Source organism: Ruditapes philippinarum, unplaced genomic scaffold (genome assembly GCF_026571515.1).
Source record: "Ruditapes philippinarum isolate M1 unplaced genomic scaffold, ASM2657151v2 ctg2963_1_1_1_1, whole genome shotgun sequence".
NCBI lineage: Eukaryota > Metazoa > Mollusca > Bivalvia > Venerida > Veneridae > Ruditapes > Ruditapes philippinarum.
The window spans coordinates 156,023-171,341 of NW_026853030.1; the positions used below are offsets into that span (position 1 = coordinate 156,023).

Sequence of the window (15,319 nt, forward strand, 5' to 3'; positions counted from 1 at the left end):
AACCGGAAAACCCGTGCTACAGATCAATCCTGTAAAGTTTAATTGAAATTGCATTAGTGGTATATGAGGAGTAATCCGGATAAAAAAAATTAAAGGTCTAAAACTCTGACAAAAATCATTGAACATGAAATTGCTAACAATATGCGTAACTAGACTTGGTACTTATCATTCCCGTAAATGTTGGATGAAATTGTATCAGTTGTTTATGAGGAGTAGACCGGACAAATTTCGTGACGGACAGACAGACGGACGGGCAGACGATGGAGAAGTTATTACTACATGTCGCCACTACTCCGTGGTGGCGACACAAAAGCTCAAAGAAAAGAAACAACATTTCTGAATATACTTCTGTTTATTACATAGCCTAAAATGTAGATTTTCAAAAAACCTGCGAACATTATTTTTGTCTAGCTTTGGTAATTCATGGATCCGTAAGTAAGTGCATATATAATTAGTAATCGTATGTTATTATGTTACGTTCTCATGTAAATGTGTTAATTAATTGTTATATCAGTCACTGAAAAGTGGATTAAAAGAGTAGTCTATATATAGCATGACGAAAAGCATTTATATATCTTATGATTGTAAATAGATTTACATTCTTAAACGTATTATAAAATCGCGTTCAATATTTTGATACATGAACAAGATTGAAAAATGTTTTTTATGTATCAAAGGAGGCTTTATCCAAAAGTAAAAAGTGTGTGCATGTCATAATCTTACATTGCTCTATATCAGTGACATAGTTCGAAGAAACACATTGATGTTATTGAGAATGTATGTAGATCAATTTATTCGTTTATTATTTTTCTGAAATAAAACAGAATGTCTCTATTACATATATAACCCTTGAATATTTTGCAAAAAGGAATCAAATATCAGTAACATACTTTTAAATTATTAGTCAGTATCATATACAGGTACATGTACACAATAATCATTAATGTCGTCTTGTTAAACAGTGAACGTAAAAGCAATTAAATTCATATTTCATTATTTATCAACAATAGTATACGTGCTATGCAGCAGAAAACCAAATTATTAATACATAGAAAATAAAAGTTTTATGAACTATAAATGATAATTATTATCTTACCTTGCAAATGACCGAACATTTACTTTCACATTCTGTATCATGCCAGCGATTGTTATTCTTCACATGGTATACAACACAGTTCTGTCGTGTGATACCATCAGGTTGCCCTGATTCATGTTGTATAATTATAAGACTTTATTATAATTATAATGATTTTGTATAATTATGATACTTTTGTAATCATAAAACTTTTAAATTTTCATATTGTTATTTGATTGAAAAATGAATTAATTCGTTAACTGAAACCAATAATGTGCATACTGTGAAAACATAGTATGAAGAAATATCAAAACGATTCTCCTGTAAAAAAAATAAAATATTTGATACATTACAATACAATACAATAAAACGAAATACTATACAACGCATCACAATAGAATACAATAACAATACAAATCATTATAATTTTAATTATGATAGCATTATACATACAGTGTCATAAAGTCAGAAAATTATTCATTATACTTTTGTTATATTTTCACTTAAACATATTATTCACAGTAACAGTATTTGAATAACACAATGGTTTGTGGGTAACATTAAAAGTATCAATCCAAGGAAAATACTGTTACCCGAGGCGTATTTTTATAAGGGATGATATTTTTACTGTTACTCACAAACCCATGTGTTATTTATTTTATTACCCCGAACAAAAATACTGTGATGATCTGAAATTGTCATCTAAATCTAACTGTAATAAAATAAAACAACAGTAAGTTTTAAGTGTTTTAGGCCTACTTGAGAAGTTTTATTTTTCTTTTATTCTTTAAGCAAGTGATGATATATACTAGTCATAAACATACACTAAGCTGTGTTTTATTTAGAATACAAAACACCAACCCATTTATACGGTTATGATCTGTGAAATCTGATCCTTCTGTTTCCAGAATATTCTTCGCATGCTTTTTGACAAAATAACGATGATATCCTATGTCTGTCCAGCATATCTGTCACTTTTCACTTATTAAAATTGTTAAATAAACCTTTGTTGCATGCTTAAATCGTCTGCATGTTCCAGTTTGACACATAATTATATACATTGCAATTACTTCCGTTGAAAATGGATGTTTACTTTTTGACTATTCAACAAAAAGATATTTTTACACGAAAAGAACATCAGGGTACAAACAACTAAATTTTATGGGTGTCATATTTACTCCAGAGATGTTGATGTCCTATCGGGGTTTAACGTCGAAAATAAGAATGAACGAAAAAAAATGGCGGCGTTTTTATTCCATTTTATTTCGCAAAAAGACCACGTGACCAGATTTTATACTGTTACCTATGTAACTATTGTGACTATTCTTAGTCATTTGGTACACTTGCATTAACAGAGAACTGAACGAGATATGATTTATTGATTGTACAAGTCATAATATATATATATATATATATATATATATATATATATATATATATATATATATATATATATATATATAATATATATATATGTGTTTTTCGTGTCATCAATATATTTAGACTGACAAATGTTGTCATGTCTTAATATCACTTTATACCCGATTACTCAAACTTCCTTATCCTAAGCAAGGGTAACAAGTAAACCTCATTTTTCAGTATAATTAATGCACTGAGGTGATAATGATAATCAGCAAGTTTGCAAGATGGGTCCATAACTTGCCGAGCAATTACGGTGTGATGTAAAATCCTTAAGCAAATGCAATGTAAGAGATCTTTTTTTCCTAAAGAGAGAGTAATATAGACACAGTAAAGATCTGATGGGTTGAAAGAGAATGCAACACAGTAATTTTTACAACCCCTAAAACCGACGTAAGAAGATAACAAAAGAACAAAATACTTGATAAATGCAAATTGTAGTTTTTAATATTAATATGATTATGCATTCATACATAATTAATACAATACTCACCAGGAGCCCATTTTATAAAATTGGCAGGCGCATTTGTATCTGTCCATTTCCAATTTCCTTCAAATCTCTTGTCATTTAATCCCATAAACCAATCAATTGTGGCTATGTGAAAGGTGCAAAAGCTATAACAATGTTTTGTTTATCTAACTTCTGAATATGTTTTTAAGTATTCTGTACATCATGAAGGCAAAATATAATTATTATTACATGAATCATTACATAAAAGGTGTACGGAAACAACTTGGTAGAATTTATCCAATACATATAATATTTTTTCATTAACATTTGTGGATCATGTACACAATTTCACTATCGTAAAACTTATGAATTATTGCATTCTGTAAGGGTTCTTCGTAATGTTAAATTCCATTCAATTTTGCTTTTTTTATGGCGAAAGCATAAGTGTTTACAGACGAGAGAGTAATATTGCATTCTGATTATTGGTATCTTTGGTATCTTTGATTGGTTCAAAGTCAGTTATTTATCCTCGAAGAGTTGTAGAAGTCGTATCAGCAATAGCGGCCTATTTACAGTTTGATATAACGATTTTTAGATGAAAATTTAGTTTTCAATACAATCAATTGAAACACTAAAAATATACTCTGTAGTGTTTAAATGTTCCTCTTTTACATATTACTTGTGTATAAAAATGTATCTATAACAATACATGAAAAACTATATTAAATAAATTATTTTTCTATGGAAAAGAAATAGCTCTACCACTTACATTTAAAACGGCTAAGAGTTCTAACGATAAAGGAATTTTCCGCTTCATCTTGTACATACAAAATGACAGATGCCTTTTGCTTACAGAATATCTGAAAACGAATGATTTTTATGCATTATTGGTTTTCTATTTGTCTCCCAGAGGCTGTCTAATTTCAACCTGACTTCATGTTAAACACATAGGATAATACTGAATAACAGCAGGATTTTCATTGGTCATTTTAAGCTCATTACTATCACCACAGTAAAGCCATAAAATCACACAGTCAATGACTTAGCTTTATGGAAAATACATGCTTACTGTGCGGTTCGGTAAAATTTTCAAATGACCTATGATTAAATACAAGTACATAGCCAGTAAAAATAGTTACAAATTTCCTCTCCCTAAAAAATGTGGCAATAGTTCATAGGTCATAGTTTAATGTTAATCATTGTGGAAATGGTTATACTCGTTTTATTACGGCTCATTATCTTTTTAAAGATATTTCTTTATATGCAGTATAATATCAATATAAATATTGAAATGTCTATTTTCTTTAAATCTATAACATGTTATATCCTATAGATGGCTATTTTGGTCATTTTTGCCTCTATATTTCAAATTGTGATTACGTATAGTGAGCATTCTTTTATTGCTGAACATACTATGATAACATGCTATATACATATAGTGGCTGCATCAAGAAATTCATTTGATTATTGACTAATATGCAATCAAATAATGTGCACCCGAATGCCAAATAGGATATTGCTATCACAAGACGTGTTTTGAATGGCAGTATCTAAAGCTTATGCATAAACGTTTATTCATTTCTGAAAACTTATTTTTATTTGAAAATTATTTTATGATATTTTTTAACTAACTAATTTTAACTAACAGGAAGTCTAAATATGAAACTTACTCTTGCGTCTTCAAAATTGCGTGTCTCAGTAGCCTCAAACAAGTAGCAAGACCCGTTGTAAGATACCCAGTCATCGTCACATGAGCTGTGAGGACATGTCAATTTCGGACACTTTGCTTCGACGACCTCTGCTAATTAAATAGTTTCATTTTGCAAATGAAATCAATGAAAATATTGTGAGAAACGAAATAAATAAACATTTAGATTATTTTGTATAAAGCCATTAGTATGAAGACGTTATACAACATAAAGCCGCAACTGTTTAAACGATGATACCCAGTAAATCATGGCAATACTATTAGAGTTATAAATATGGGCTTACTAGTATTACGAATTACTTAACTTGTGTCTTTATTTATATGATATGATAAACAAACCTTTGACATTTTCCCTCAAAGATTGTATCCTCTCTCCAACATCTTTGACAAGGTTGCTTATCATGTAAAACTCATATTCTGTTTCATTAAGGCACAAGCTTTTTGTGCACGTAAAATATCCAAATACCAAAATCCAGCTGACAGAAATCATCTTCAGTTGTTCGTTTACGGTTTACCAGTGTTGTCCTCAAACGCCCGACCAGTCAACTGATGCTTTACACCAAAAGGTCGCTGTGAAAGGTTATTGCGCATTGTTATTCATCACGAATAGTACCAGATTTTTTTGTTAATATTCCTATATAACAATAACGAAGGCCACGTACTAAAAGTTTAAATTAATAGGTTTTCGTTTCGTCATTTTTAAAAATATTGAAGCAAAAATATTTTTAAAAAATGTGTTCAAATAAATAAGGTTTATTTTTGTACTTATTATGGATAATTGATGGAATAATGTGAGTCTTTCCATTTTCTGTTTTTAAACTGTCATGTAAATTTTGTCCTACGTGTATATTGAAGATAATCCATTCATTAAGAATATATTCACAGCCAATACTAGCTAAAAATAAAAGCAAAATTCAGGGTGAAGGTCTTTTATGAGTGAAGGTTTAGTTCAGTCTGATGTACTTGAAGGTCCTGTCCAAAGAGTTGTTGGGTCCAAGTTTGAAACAATCCCTTGAGAAAAAGAAAAAAACAATGCTAAAGTTTCGGACGGAATCGGCAACAGCAACGGCAGCGCCACGACAACACGGCTGTAGCAATAGCTCTGTTTTGTCAGAAAATTCGAGTTAATATGTGTATTAAAGTATCCTGATGACAATGACGAAATATACTTAAAATATCGAAAAAGTCTAGGTATATAACTAAATTTATTGAACGAGTTGAATAAAATGATATCAATATGCGATCATCTTGTAAACATAATATGTTGTACTATTCAACGTTTTCATTTAATTAAATGACTACAAGTCAATGCTGCTTTAAAATGATTTTTTAATTTTTTATATAAATTCGTTGTTTAAAATAATATTTATCCCATCATATACAGGGCTGGGAATCAAAACTGCGTCGTATCCTACAAAATATAAACAAACGCCGCCATGTTGGAACGAAAACCGTATGTTTTTGTTTATAACTCTGTTGTTGGAAATGACTGAAAACCAGATATATGTATTAACACGCTCAATATTGTTCGATTCGTTCGCTATATGTTGCTTGCATAACTATTTTGTAAAACAAACATTATAGCGAACTTGCAACTCGAAGCGGGGCAGCATTTATATGAAAATGTGTGCGTACGAAGCAGTTCATATTGCTCTATCTATCATTTTTTTCCTTCAGTCAATCATATGCTCGTTTTGAGATTTCACCAGGAATTTAATAAATTTAATTTCACCATATATTAAGTAAATAAATTTTGCGCAATCAAAGTAATAAGTAAGGCAAAGGGTAGTGAGCATTTTTAATGCTCTGACATTTTGTTCATAGTATTGGTATAGACCTAAATCAAATGTTTTAGATATCTTGAAAAAATTCTGACTGAGTCATATCAAAGAATACCTTAGTTGAGTGACCTTAATAAGCACTGTCATCTTAGGATAAAAAAAATAATAGAATACCTTTAATTGTCGCTATTTCTTGTCTTAGTTCGTTAAGTTCTTTATCTTGTTTTCTGTTTTCTGCGTTGATTTCTGAAGATTTATTATTGATTGCTTGTCTTAGCCCTTTAAGTTCTGTTTCTTGGCTACCATTTTGCTTTCTTGAGAACTTTTAATTTCTGCTTGAGTGGCATTTATCTGTAAGTCAATACGATCAATACGATTTATCTGTTCAGCGAGCTGGATTTTAAAGTTGTTAAATTCTGTTCGAAGTTGACGCAGACGTACCATTAAAGATATGGTTCTAGAATCAGAGGGGTAAAAGATATAATGCTTGAATCAATGGGGTACAGGAATGGTTCCTGAACTAGATGGGTTAAAAATATGGATCTTTGATTAAAGGGAAACGGGTAGGGTTCTTAAATTAGAGGGGTTACAGTACAAATGATGTTGAGATCAGGAAGTTTTAAAATGTTATGTATTATGACACTGCTATTCATTACTACAATTAATGATAAAAAATGAGGAAAGTATTATGAGAGAATTAATAGAAAATGAAAATTAATATCTGTGATATTAACTTCCTGCTTTCAAATCCTGTATTCATATCTTTTTTTAATGATGATATTTATTACTTAAATTTTGCATTGCGGAAATAAAATAGAAAAGAAAAAGCAAATAAATCTATTTTGTCACTTGGCTTCATTATGATTTCAGAAGAAAGTAATTTTAAAAAATGTACGAAAGTAAAAATTTTAGTTCAGTATTTGTAAACACAAGTAATCATAGAAGACTTTAAAAAGCTATCGAGCTTAAATAAATGCGTATGAACCAAAGCTTATTTCTTGTGTTTTGTTACAGTTTCTTGAAAAAATACTTATTTACCATATAACTAAGCCATCTTTGGGTTCTTGAACATTAGTAAAGTTTAAATCACTGTTTGAAGTTCGAATGCGAGTAATTACATGAATATCATGACGACGATGCGTATCCGAACGACAAACTATGATTTTATCAAGAGATACAAATTCTGAAGCACCCCCACCCTCGCTGCCACAGCAAAGTCAATTTCATCTAAATCATTATAACAAATACCCCTCATTTCCTCCTTAAGTTTGGGAAAAAGTCGCTGGGACTTCTGTCTGGGGAATAGGATGGTTAATGGTTTCCCTATCATAACGCTCTAGCAATGCGCGCCGTGCTATGTTGCGTAGTCATGTATAAGTATTGTATCGGCTGCCAATGGTTCGGGTCTCTTTCTACGGATTACCTGGCTCAGCGATTGCCTCCTCAAAGTATTTCCCACTAAAGGTTTTACAACTATCGACCTTGTGACTTTGTGACTAATGAGAATTAGTGAAGCTTGGTGTGTGCCACTCAGCTAATTGTCTTTTTAGCTCCGGTTCATACGACCTCAACCACGCTTCATCGATAGCAACGATTCTTGATTACTCGTTACCTCTGTAGACAGTTTACCTCGAAATAGATTTACCCGTCATTACAGAAAAGCGGTGTTTTATTCTTTTCCTTCAACATTACATATTAATTATTTTCAGAATAGCAGTTACTAAACTGATATTCTCATTATGCATTTTTTTCTAAGCGTATGAACTTACAACTTCATTCATAACGGTTCATCCTAAAAACTATTCAATAAATACATTCATAAAAGGCGTGCGGAAATGGTGTTATTTAAAGCACGCGACTTGTCTTACATGGGGGTATAAGATAGAGTTTTCTAGCGCCAGTATAAACGGTAGATAATCCTGTTTGATATACAAGATTCTGTTGTTCATGATTCATGAATTAGATGTGTAATACTTTAAAAACGCCATAGTTAATTACATTTTTATAAACAATGTCACAAAGGGTGTTGAACATACATGGCAATCGTTAATTTCCTGTTTCTTACGTATATACTATAATAAATCCAAAGAACTATAATTCCGTCTCATTTAGAAGTAACTATTTGTGTATTGTTATTGTATTACTTTTGTTCAGTACTTTTTATATTACAATAAAGGATTGTGTTTTCGTATTCCATTCTTTGCAAAATTAAAAAACAATTTTAAAACAAATGTCAAAATTTTATCATAGTACATTCATTTTTAATAAGTTTTGTTCATCGCTCGAAATATATTGACAACACACTTAGTTTCATTTCATTGAATGCACTTTTGTGTTATGTCCTAAAATGATAATTGTCTGAATAAATATTGGTTTCATAACGTTATTTCGTCCTGTGACCTTTTTATGCAACCAACCAGAAATGTTTAAACAACATTGATAATGGCCACTCAAGGACCATTGCTGCGAAGTTTATTTAAAATCAAAGTTCAGATATAGTTCAAAGACAGTCATTGACGGACAAAGGGCGAAATAAAAACTAACAAAGAGCACGTTGAGAGAAAAAATCTTCAAACAAAAAAGATTTTACTATAATAATAATAATAATGATGATGATGATGATGATGATAATAATAATAATAATAATAATAATAATAATAATAATAATAATAATAATAGTAGTAGTAGTAATAATAATAGCCATAATTGTAAACAAGACAGTTGTAATTCTAATATATTTAGCTTTCATCATAAGGTATATATGTTAATTACATTCAGATAATTTCATTCTTCATTTTTAAACCCTTGAAGTGATATGTTATTTCAGACTAATTTCTGACTAATTGTTCTAATGTTAATAAGAACAATTAATGTTATTTAATACAATGATAATTAAAATGATGACGATTTTATGCATTCAAATGTGACATTTTGTTAAATGTTTGAAACATTATCAACCTTTTTTAGTATAATGAAGTTCTACTTCAACACAATTTATTCTATATATTAAGAGATTTTAAACCCTTGAAAAAGCGTGACTTATTTTTTTGTTTGTGTCCAACTTAATTTCCTTCTTCCTCCTGCATATGTATCTGTTTTAAGACAAAAATTTTAAATGGCCCTTGTATGTTACATTTACAATCTTGTAGTTTTATTTAAATTCACAATGGCGATGTAATAGATTTTCTTGTCTAGGAATACTTTAGGCGCATCTCCGTGCAATATTCCATGCACGACCGAGCACCTGAGTAAAACTATCATCCTTTCGTAGGCGTGACAAAAGAAAATCCTAGTGGATTTGAACCTATAGTCGTGACTGAGTAGTGGCTTGACAGTGGTTCCATTGATAATGTTTGAAATCTCAAAAAGAGAACCACATACATTGTACGAGACCCAGAATAGTATTCTAGAAGCAATGTTGAAATATCTTTATATAGTCTACAATATTTATATTTAATATTAAACGAACGCAAATGAAAAATCTTCGTTTTCATAAGAACAAATGTTTCGTAGCTTTGTTCGTTTGTTTGACTGTTTTTACGCCGATTTTTAACATATTTCGATCATTTGTCGATGGTTGGTTCAAACAGTCGAATTTCCTGGATAACTAACCAGCAATGTTCAATTCTCCGTACGTGACCGATAACCAATCCCCAGTTGTTTTTTTGTATTAGCAGTAAACGACAAATGTCTACTAGACGTAATGTCTGAGATCAATTGTGATGGAAAAATTTTGCCTTGCTCGAGGATCGAACAAGTGCCCTCAGGATTACAAATCCAATATTATTCCTATTGATTTTAGCGGGGATGGGAAGGAAAAGACTTATATTGTTGTAAAAAATTTAATAAAGTCAAAGTATTTTTATAGTTTTTTTTATTCATAAAATCAAAATATTTTATATAGACTTTTTTATTCAAGTCTTTCTTAAACATATTGAAAGAATACAACACATACAGGAAAAGTAAACTGTGTCAACAGAAAGCTGAAGAAGAAACAGAAAAATACGTTAAATACCTATCATATTGCAGGTGGTCCTTCGAACTAACTCTATTTTAAGGAGTCACTTATAAATTAAACGCTTGTTTTTCAACAAAATGTAATGAATTCTGTACATAAATCAGACTCGTCCAATTTATTTGATAATTAAGATTTCGCATTTATTATCTAGCAAAATTTGAGAGAAAAAAAGATTGCCGCACTAAATATTGAGTACAATTAATTTCCATTGCATAACAAAGGTAATGCTTATATAATGCTGCTTGACAAAAGTATATTCAGCAACTAATTTCATTATATATATAAAAACACGCATACAAACGCATTACATAGAAGTTCACATCTCTAGCTATTTAAAGTACATTAGTATGTAATATTTATGAATAGCCGGCGTCAATGTTTGTAGACTCATTAAACATTCACAGATATTTTTCTGAAAGAAAACATTATACATATTATTCTAATCGTTATGGTCATGCATAAAATATAGCATGAAATGAATGTAATTGAAGAGAATGTTTTTCTTAATAGTTCGCAATGTATGAACACTTATTCTATCCTATTAAAATGAAATCAATATTTACTTTCTTGTTTCCTATTTGGTATCAAATGTTTTGTATTTAAAATTTCTGACATATCATAACGTACCAATTTCTTTCAAAGTAAAAAGAACTTAAGAAGCGGTTTTCATAAAATTTAAGCAAAACGTAAATTTTTTTTATTTAGGAAATAGATATCAATTCTGAGTGCATTGTTGTAGAATAATGCACGGTTTGAGTTCAAATGCGTAGTAATATAATCACGAAGGCCGATAGGCCTGAGTGATTAATTACAAAGCATTTGAACGAAAAACGTACATTATTATACAATAATGCTCGAAGAATTTAAATCTTTTTTCATTCTAACACGTCAAGAAAAATATAATTATTATTATTAAGTTGGACTTAATGCTTGGTGGTAATTTTTTTTTCGCCTCAGAGTTTTCAATAGAAACGTTCTTTAAAGGCTGTTCCAGTGGGTTGCAAAAAACTGTCGTTAAATCTATCGTGTGTAGAAACATTTTGAGAATAACGAATTTTGAAAACGTTGATAAAACTTTGTTTGTTTATTTTATTTCACTCTATAATTTTTCAAGCGAAAAACAAATTATTAAAAGTGAAAAAAATGTAAAACATAACTCGTTTGCGACATTAAAATAAGGTATTTAATTGTTTTGCACGTGCTGTTTGGCGCTACATTGTGACGTCACGTAAACAACACTTTAAACGTCTGTACAGCGTTAACGACTGAATTAAAGATATTGGTGTTCGGATTCATTTTCTTAGTTAGACCATTTTCTTTCATTCTAGATCGTTTTCACAACAAAATTCGACAAAAAATGTTTTTTATTTGTCAGATTTTTCAAACAAAGTGGCGCTCTAAATGTGAAAATACACAGGGGGGTATTAAGAACGGCGATTGCATTGTTGTAGAATAATGCATGCTTCGGGCCTTCTTTGTTTATATAGAAAAATGTTTTAGTTTATTTATATTGTATAATAATTTAAATATGTTAACTCTTTTTAGATTTTGTGTGTTAAATCATACTGACCTCTTTTGCAAATATAAGAATATTTGCTTGCACATGGTACATCATGCCACTGATAATTATCACTACTGCTGAACACAACGCAATTTTCAGCGGTGCGACCATGTGGCTGACCTAAAGATCAAAAATTAATAAAACCGTGTAATTAAAACGGAATTTATGTTTTGTAATAGGTATTGTCTAGAAATAAACAATCGTTGTTTGTGTAATTGTTTATAATATAAACAAAATGGAAAACATTTTATCTGAGACAAATCATACATTTTCTATAGAAAATAAAACTCGGTAAATTTCACTTACTGGGTGCCCATTTAATAAATTTTGCCGGTGCATTTGTGTCTATCCATTTCCAATTTCCCTCTGTACTTTGGTCGGTTAATCCATTAAACCAACTGTTGCTTGCTATTTATTAATAATTGTTTAAAGATGTAACGTTACCAGATATACTAGATATTATAATAATATAATCTATAAGCTATAAATATCATTAAATACCATTAATGAATGAATGAATGAATCATCGATTAATATTTATTTGATGACAGTTAACTTATTTTTCATAGAATACAAACACGTACCTTAACGTTATTTGTAACTACTTTATTTACCATGCGAAGCGTCCACCTCTTGTCTTATTTGAATGTAATTTTATGATATGGATCAAATATTCATGTTTTTTTATCAATTCTCATGCATGTTTATGTAAGTTTATGTGTTCAATTTATTCTAATGATATAAAACAAGTAATTAAAAATCGATTAACGAGCATTTACTCTATGAGAACACATTTAAAAAACAATGATTAAAGGTATTAAATTAAAGAAAATATATTTCTCACATTTAAAACGGCCGAGCATTCTGAGAATGAAGGAGTTTTCTGCATTGTCTTCGACGTACAAAAGGCTAGCAGCATTCTGCTTGCAGAATTGCTAAACGAATAAACAATTCAAAATGATAGTTAAATATTGTTCCTCATCTTTGAGTATAGTCATTTTATGAGGAATTTTGCTTTTGTTATATTTTTACTTACATAAAAGGGCCTGTTTTTATTGTCTTGAAATTCTATTAAAACAGTGTATTTAATTATAAGCCATAAAGTATTGGTTGAAGTGAAACAAGACATTTCAGTTTATAGCTATGATACTTGCCCTTGCTTCTTCGAATGTTGCTGTTTTGGTATTCTCAAAATAATAGCAAGAATAGTTGTAGGAAACCCATTCGTCACCACATGAACAGACAGGACATGACGCCGCAGGACATTTCGTTTTTATCACTTCTATAAATAAAATCAGTGGAATGTATACAGAAAAATGACTAACAATTAGTTAATTTTGTATCAATACGTCTTTGCGTGTATGCAATTGCAGGCTTTTAATTATAAAAAAAAATCAAAATGGTTGCAGACTATTTTTAAAACATTTTATTTTCAATAGAACTTTTAATAATTAGTTATAAATCAAACCTTTTACGTTCTCTCTCAAAGACTGTATCCTTTTCTCAACATCTTTAACAAGGCTCCCTAAAATGTAAAAATCATATTCTGTCTCGTTAAGGCACACATCGTTTGCTTTGACAAATGTAAAACATCCACAGACTATAAGCGCACTTACAAAAATTATCTTCATTTTTTTAAAATTATGTTTGTGTTTTCGGCAGACTCACGCGATTTCAAATGAATTTCAAAATGTAAAGCAGACTTAAATAGTTGTTTACCATATCTTAAGAGGGAGGTCTAAGATATTTATCTCATACATTGCTTGGATGAACATACGTGATATTTTGCAAGAGTGCATTGAGACAACTACGTTAATCAAACAATCTTTCCCGCTCGACCCAATTTCACAAAAAAATTGAGTTGAAAGGACACTAATATATTTATTTTCGGACCGATATATTTCAATCATTCATTCACTCACTCACTCACTTTGTTTCATGAATAATAATTTTAATTGTGCAATATCAACCAATAATGGAAAAAAATGTTGTTTAAACGATAAAGGACCATCATTCATGTACGAGCGGGCTTGTGGTACATAATCGTATCTCAAAAATATTCTCTCATCTGATCTTATAAAACATTGCTGAATTATAGAGGAAGCTGTTCCCTGTAAAAAAAAGATAATAGGACGTTAATGCATTGTCCATACATTTACATTTGCAAAGCACGAAGACACATTAAAGTCAATGCATGCATTAGCACTAGTCTTGTTATAGTACAAGTAATTCGGTAATTCCACGTTTCGTCATTCGTTTTTAGTATTAAATTAAAGTAAATAAAAGATTTTTTTCTCATTTTCGAAATGCGATGTCATAAGACAATAGTGTTTTGAGATTTCCGGGGCCCTCATGATTGTCAGCTCTGACTCAGCATGCATTGCTTTTTAACGGTGCAGAAGGGGGCGTGTTCGTGTGATTTTTTCTGTTAAAGCATGCTTCTGTTTTCCGTAAATGTATATTTGCGTGCGAAATTTTTTATACAAGATTGCGATGAATGAATCTTATAATATAAGTTAATGGTTGCTTAATAAGAAACATACAACATACGTCTTTGCATGCAGAATTTGGCATATTCCCATTGTACATAAATAGGTATGTACGTTAAATTAAATACTGGCTTAAATAATATGGCCGAATTTAGGATAAATATATTCTTACTACTACTGTTACAGATCAAATATTTTAAGTCAATAACAAAAAATGCTATTAATATTAATTGGTCGCCGAAAGTATATGCAATATTAAAGAATACAGGATTTGAAGATGTTTAGGAATTTTCCTAGTCAGTTGACATAGATGTATTTATACCAGTAAAACTCCTTAAAATTCTTAGAGGTGTTCATATGATTGACTGGCGAGCTAGTGTTCAGACATGCTATTTTAAATAAGATAAGTCTACCATTGATATGATTACTCAAATCACTCTGTTGTAATTTGTTTAATTTAGATACTTCTCGATTTGTTACAATGTTAATTTTTGTTATTTATGATTTATTTGATTATGAACAAATTAACTAGAATAGTTTATAGCAACAGGATTATTTTAATTGAAAAACTTAAAAAAAATGAAGAATATTTGGATTTATTTTTTGACAAATTTAAATACGGTATTACGCCTGAATATTTTCTGTCGCCTATATCAGACTAACAAACACACGCTATAAATGAAGGAGTTCAAACGATACAAGCGAAATAATTGGCGCAGTACGTATTTTTCCCGACTGAAATAGATGATAGGAACAAATAACCACTTACTATACGGAATTGTCTTTCACGTTATATGCAAAGTTTACATCAAAATAT

At 30.1% G+C, this 15,319-nt stretch overlaps 2 protein-coding genes across 3 annotated transcripts; both read right to left on the reverse strand.

Annotated features, from left to right (window-relative positions):
- Positions 1-338: 338 nt before the first annotated feature.
- Positions 339-6,885, reverse strand: LOC132732006 (perlucin-like protein). Of its 2 annotated transcripts, XM_060718345.1 has the most exons (7): positions 6,609-6,885; positions 4,993-5,223; positions 4,616-4,743; positions 3,715-3,805; positions 2,988-3,089; positions 1,097-1,203; positions 339-810 (listed from the first exon to the last, which is right to left on the reverse strand). In XM_060718345.1, the coding sequence occupies exons 2-7, from the start codon at positions 5,141-5,143 to the stop codon at positions 787-789; spliced, it is 603 nt and encodes a 200-aa protein (XP_060574328.1). In that variant the 5' UTR covers positions 5,144-5,223; positions 6,609-6,885; the 3' UTR covers positions 339-786. The 2 variants fall into 2 exon arrangements, with proteins under 2 accessions (XP_060574328.1, XP_060574337.1); XM_060718354.1 differs by lacking the exon at positions 6,609-6,885 and having other exon boundaries at positions 4,993-5,249.
- Positions 6,886-10,293: 3,408 nt separating this feature from the next.
- On the reverse strand, positions 10,294-13,713 carry LOC132731973 (perlucin-like protein). Its single transcript, XM_060718278.1, has 6 exons — positions 13,482-13,713; positions 13,168-13,295; positions 12,858-12,948; positions 12,320-12,421; positions 12,023-12,133; positions 10,294-10,864 (listed from the first exon to the last, which is right to left on the reverse strand). The coding sequence occupies exons 1-6, from the start codon at positions 13,642-13,644 to the stop codon at positions 10,851-10,853; spliced, it is 609 nt and encodes a 202-aa protein (XP_060574261.1). The 5' UTR covers positions 13,645-13,713; the 3' UTR covers positions 10,294-10,850.
- Positions 13,714-15,319: the final 1,606 nt, after the last annotated feature.

What these genes read in the sequence shown, in the direction of transcription:
- LOC132732006 (XM_060718345.1), bottom strand. Translation starts at nt 5,143, where the DNA reads ATGATTTCTGTCAGCTGGATTTTGGTATTTGGATATTTTACGTGCACA. An exon ending in TTTGAGGGAAAATGTCAAAG is followed by an intron (nt 4,744 to 4,992) that starts GTTTGTTTATCA and finishes TTTAATTAGCAG; the next exon opens with AGGTCGTCGAAGCAAAGTGT. An exon ending in AATGTTCGGTCATTTGCAAG is followed by an intron (nt 811 to 1,096) that starts GTAAGATAATAA and finishes GTTTTATTTCAG; the next exon opens with AAAAATAATAAACGAATAAA.
- LOC132731973 (XM_060718278.1), bottom strand. Translation starts at nt 13,644, where the DNA reads ATGAAGATAATTTTTGTAAGTGCGCTTATAGTCTGTGGATGTTTTACA. An exon ending in TTTGAGAGAGAACGTAAAAG is followed by an intron (nt 13,296 to 13,481) that starts GTTTGATTTATA and finishes TTTTATTTATAG; the next exon opens with AAGTGATAAAAACGAAATGT. An exon ending in ATTTATTAAATGGGCACCCA is followed by an intron (nt 12,134 to 12,319) that starts GTAAGTGAAATT and finishes TTTGATCTTTAG; the next exon opens with GTCAGCCACATGGTCGCACC.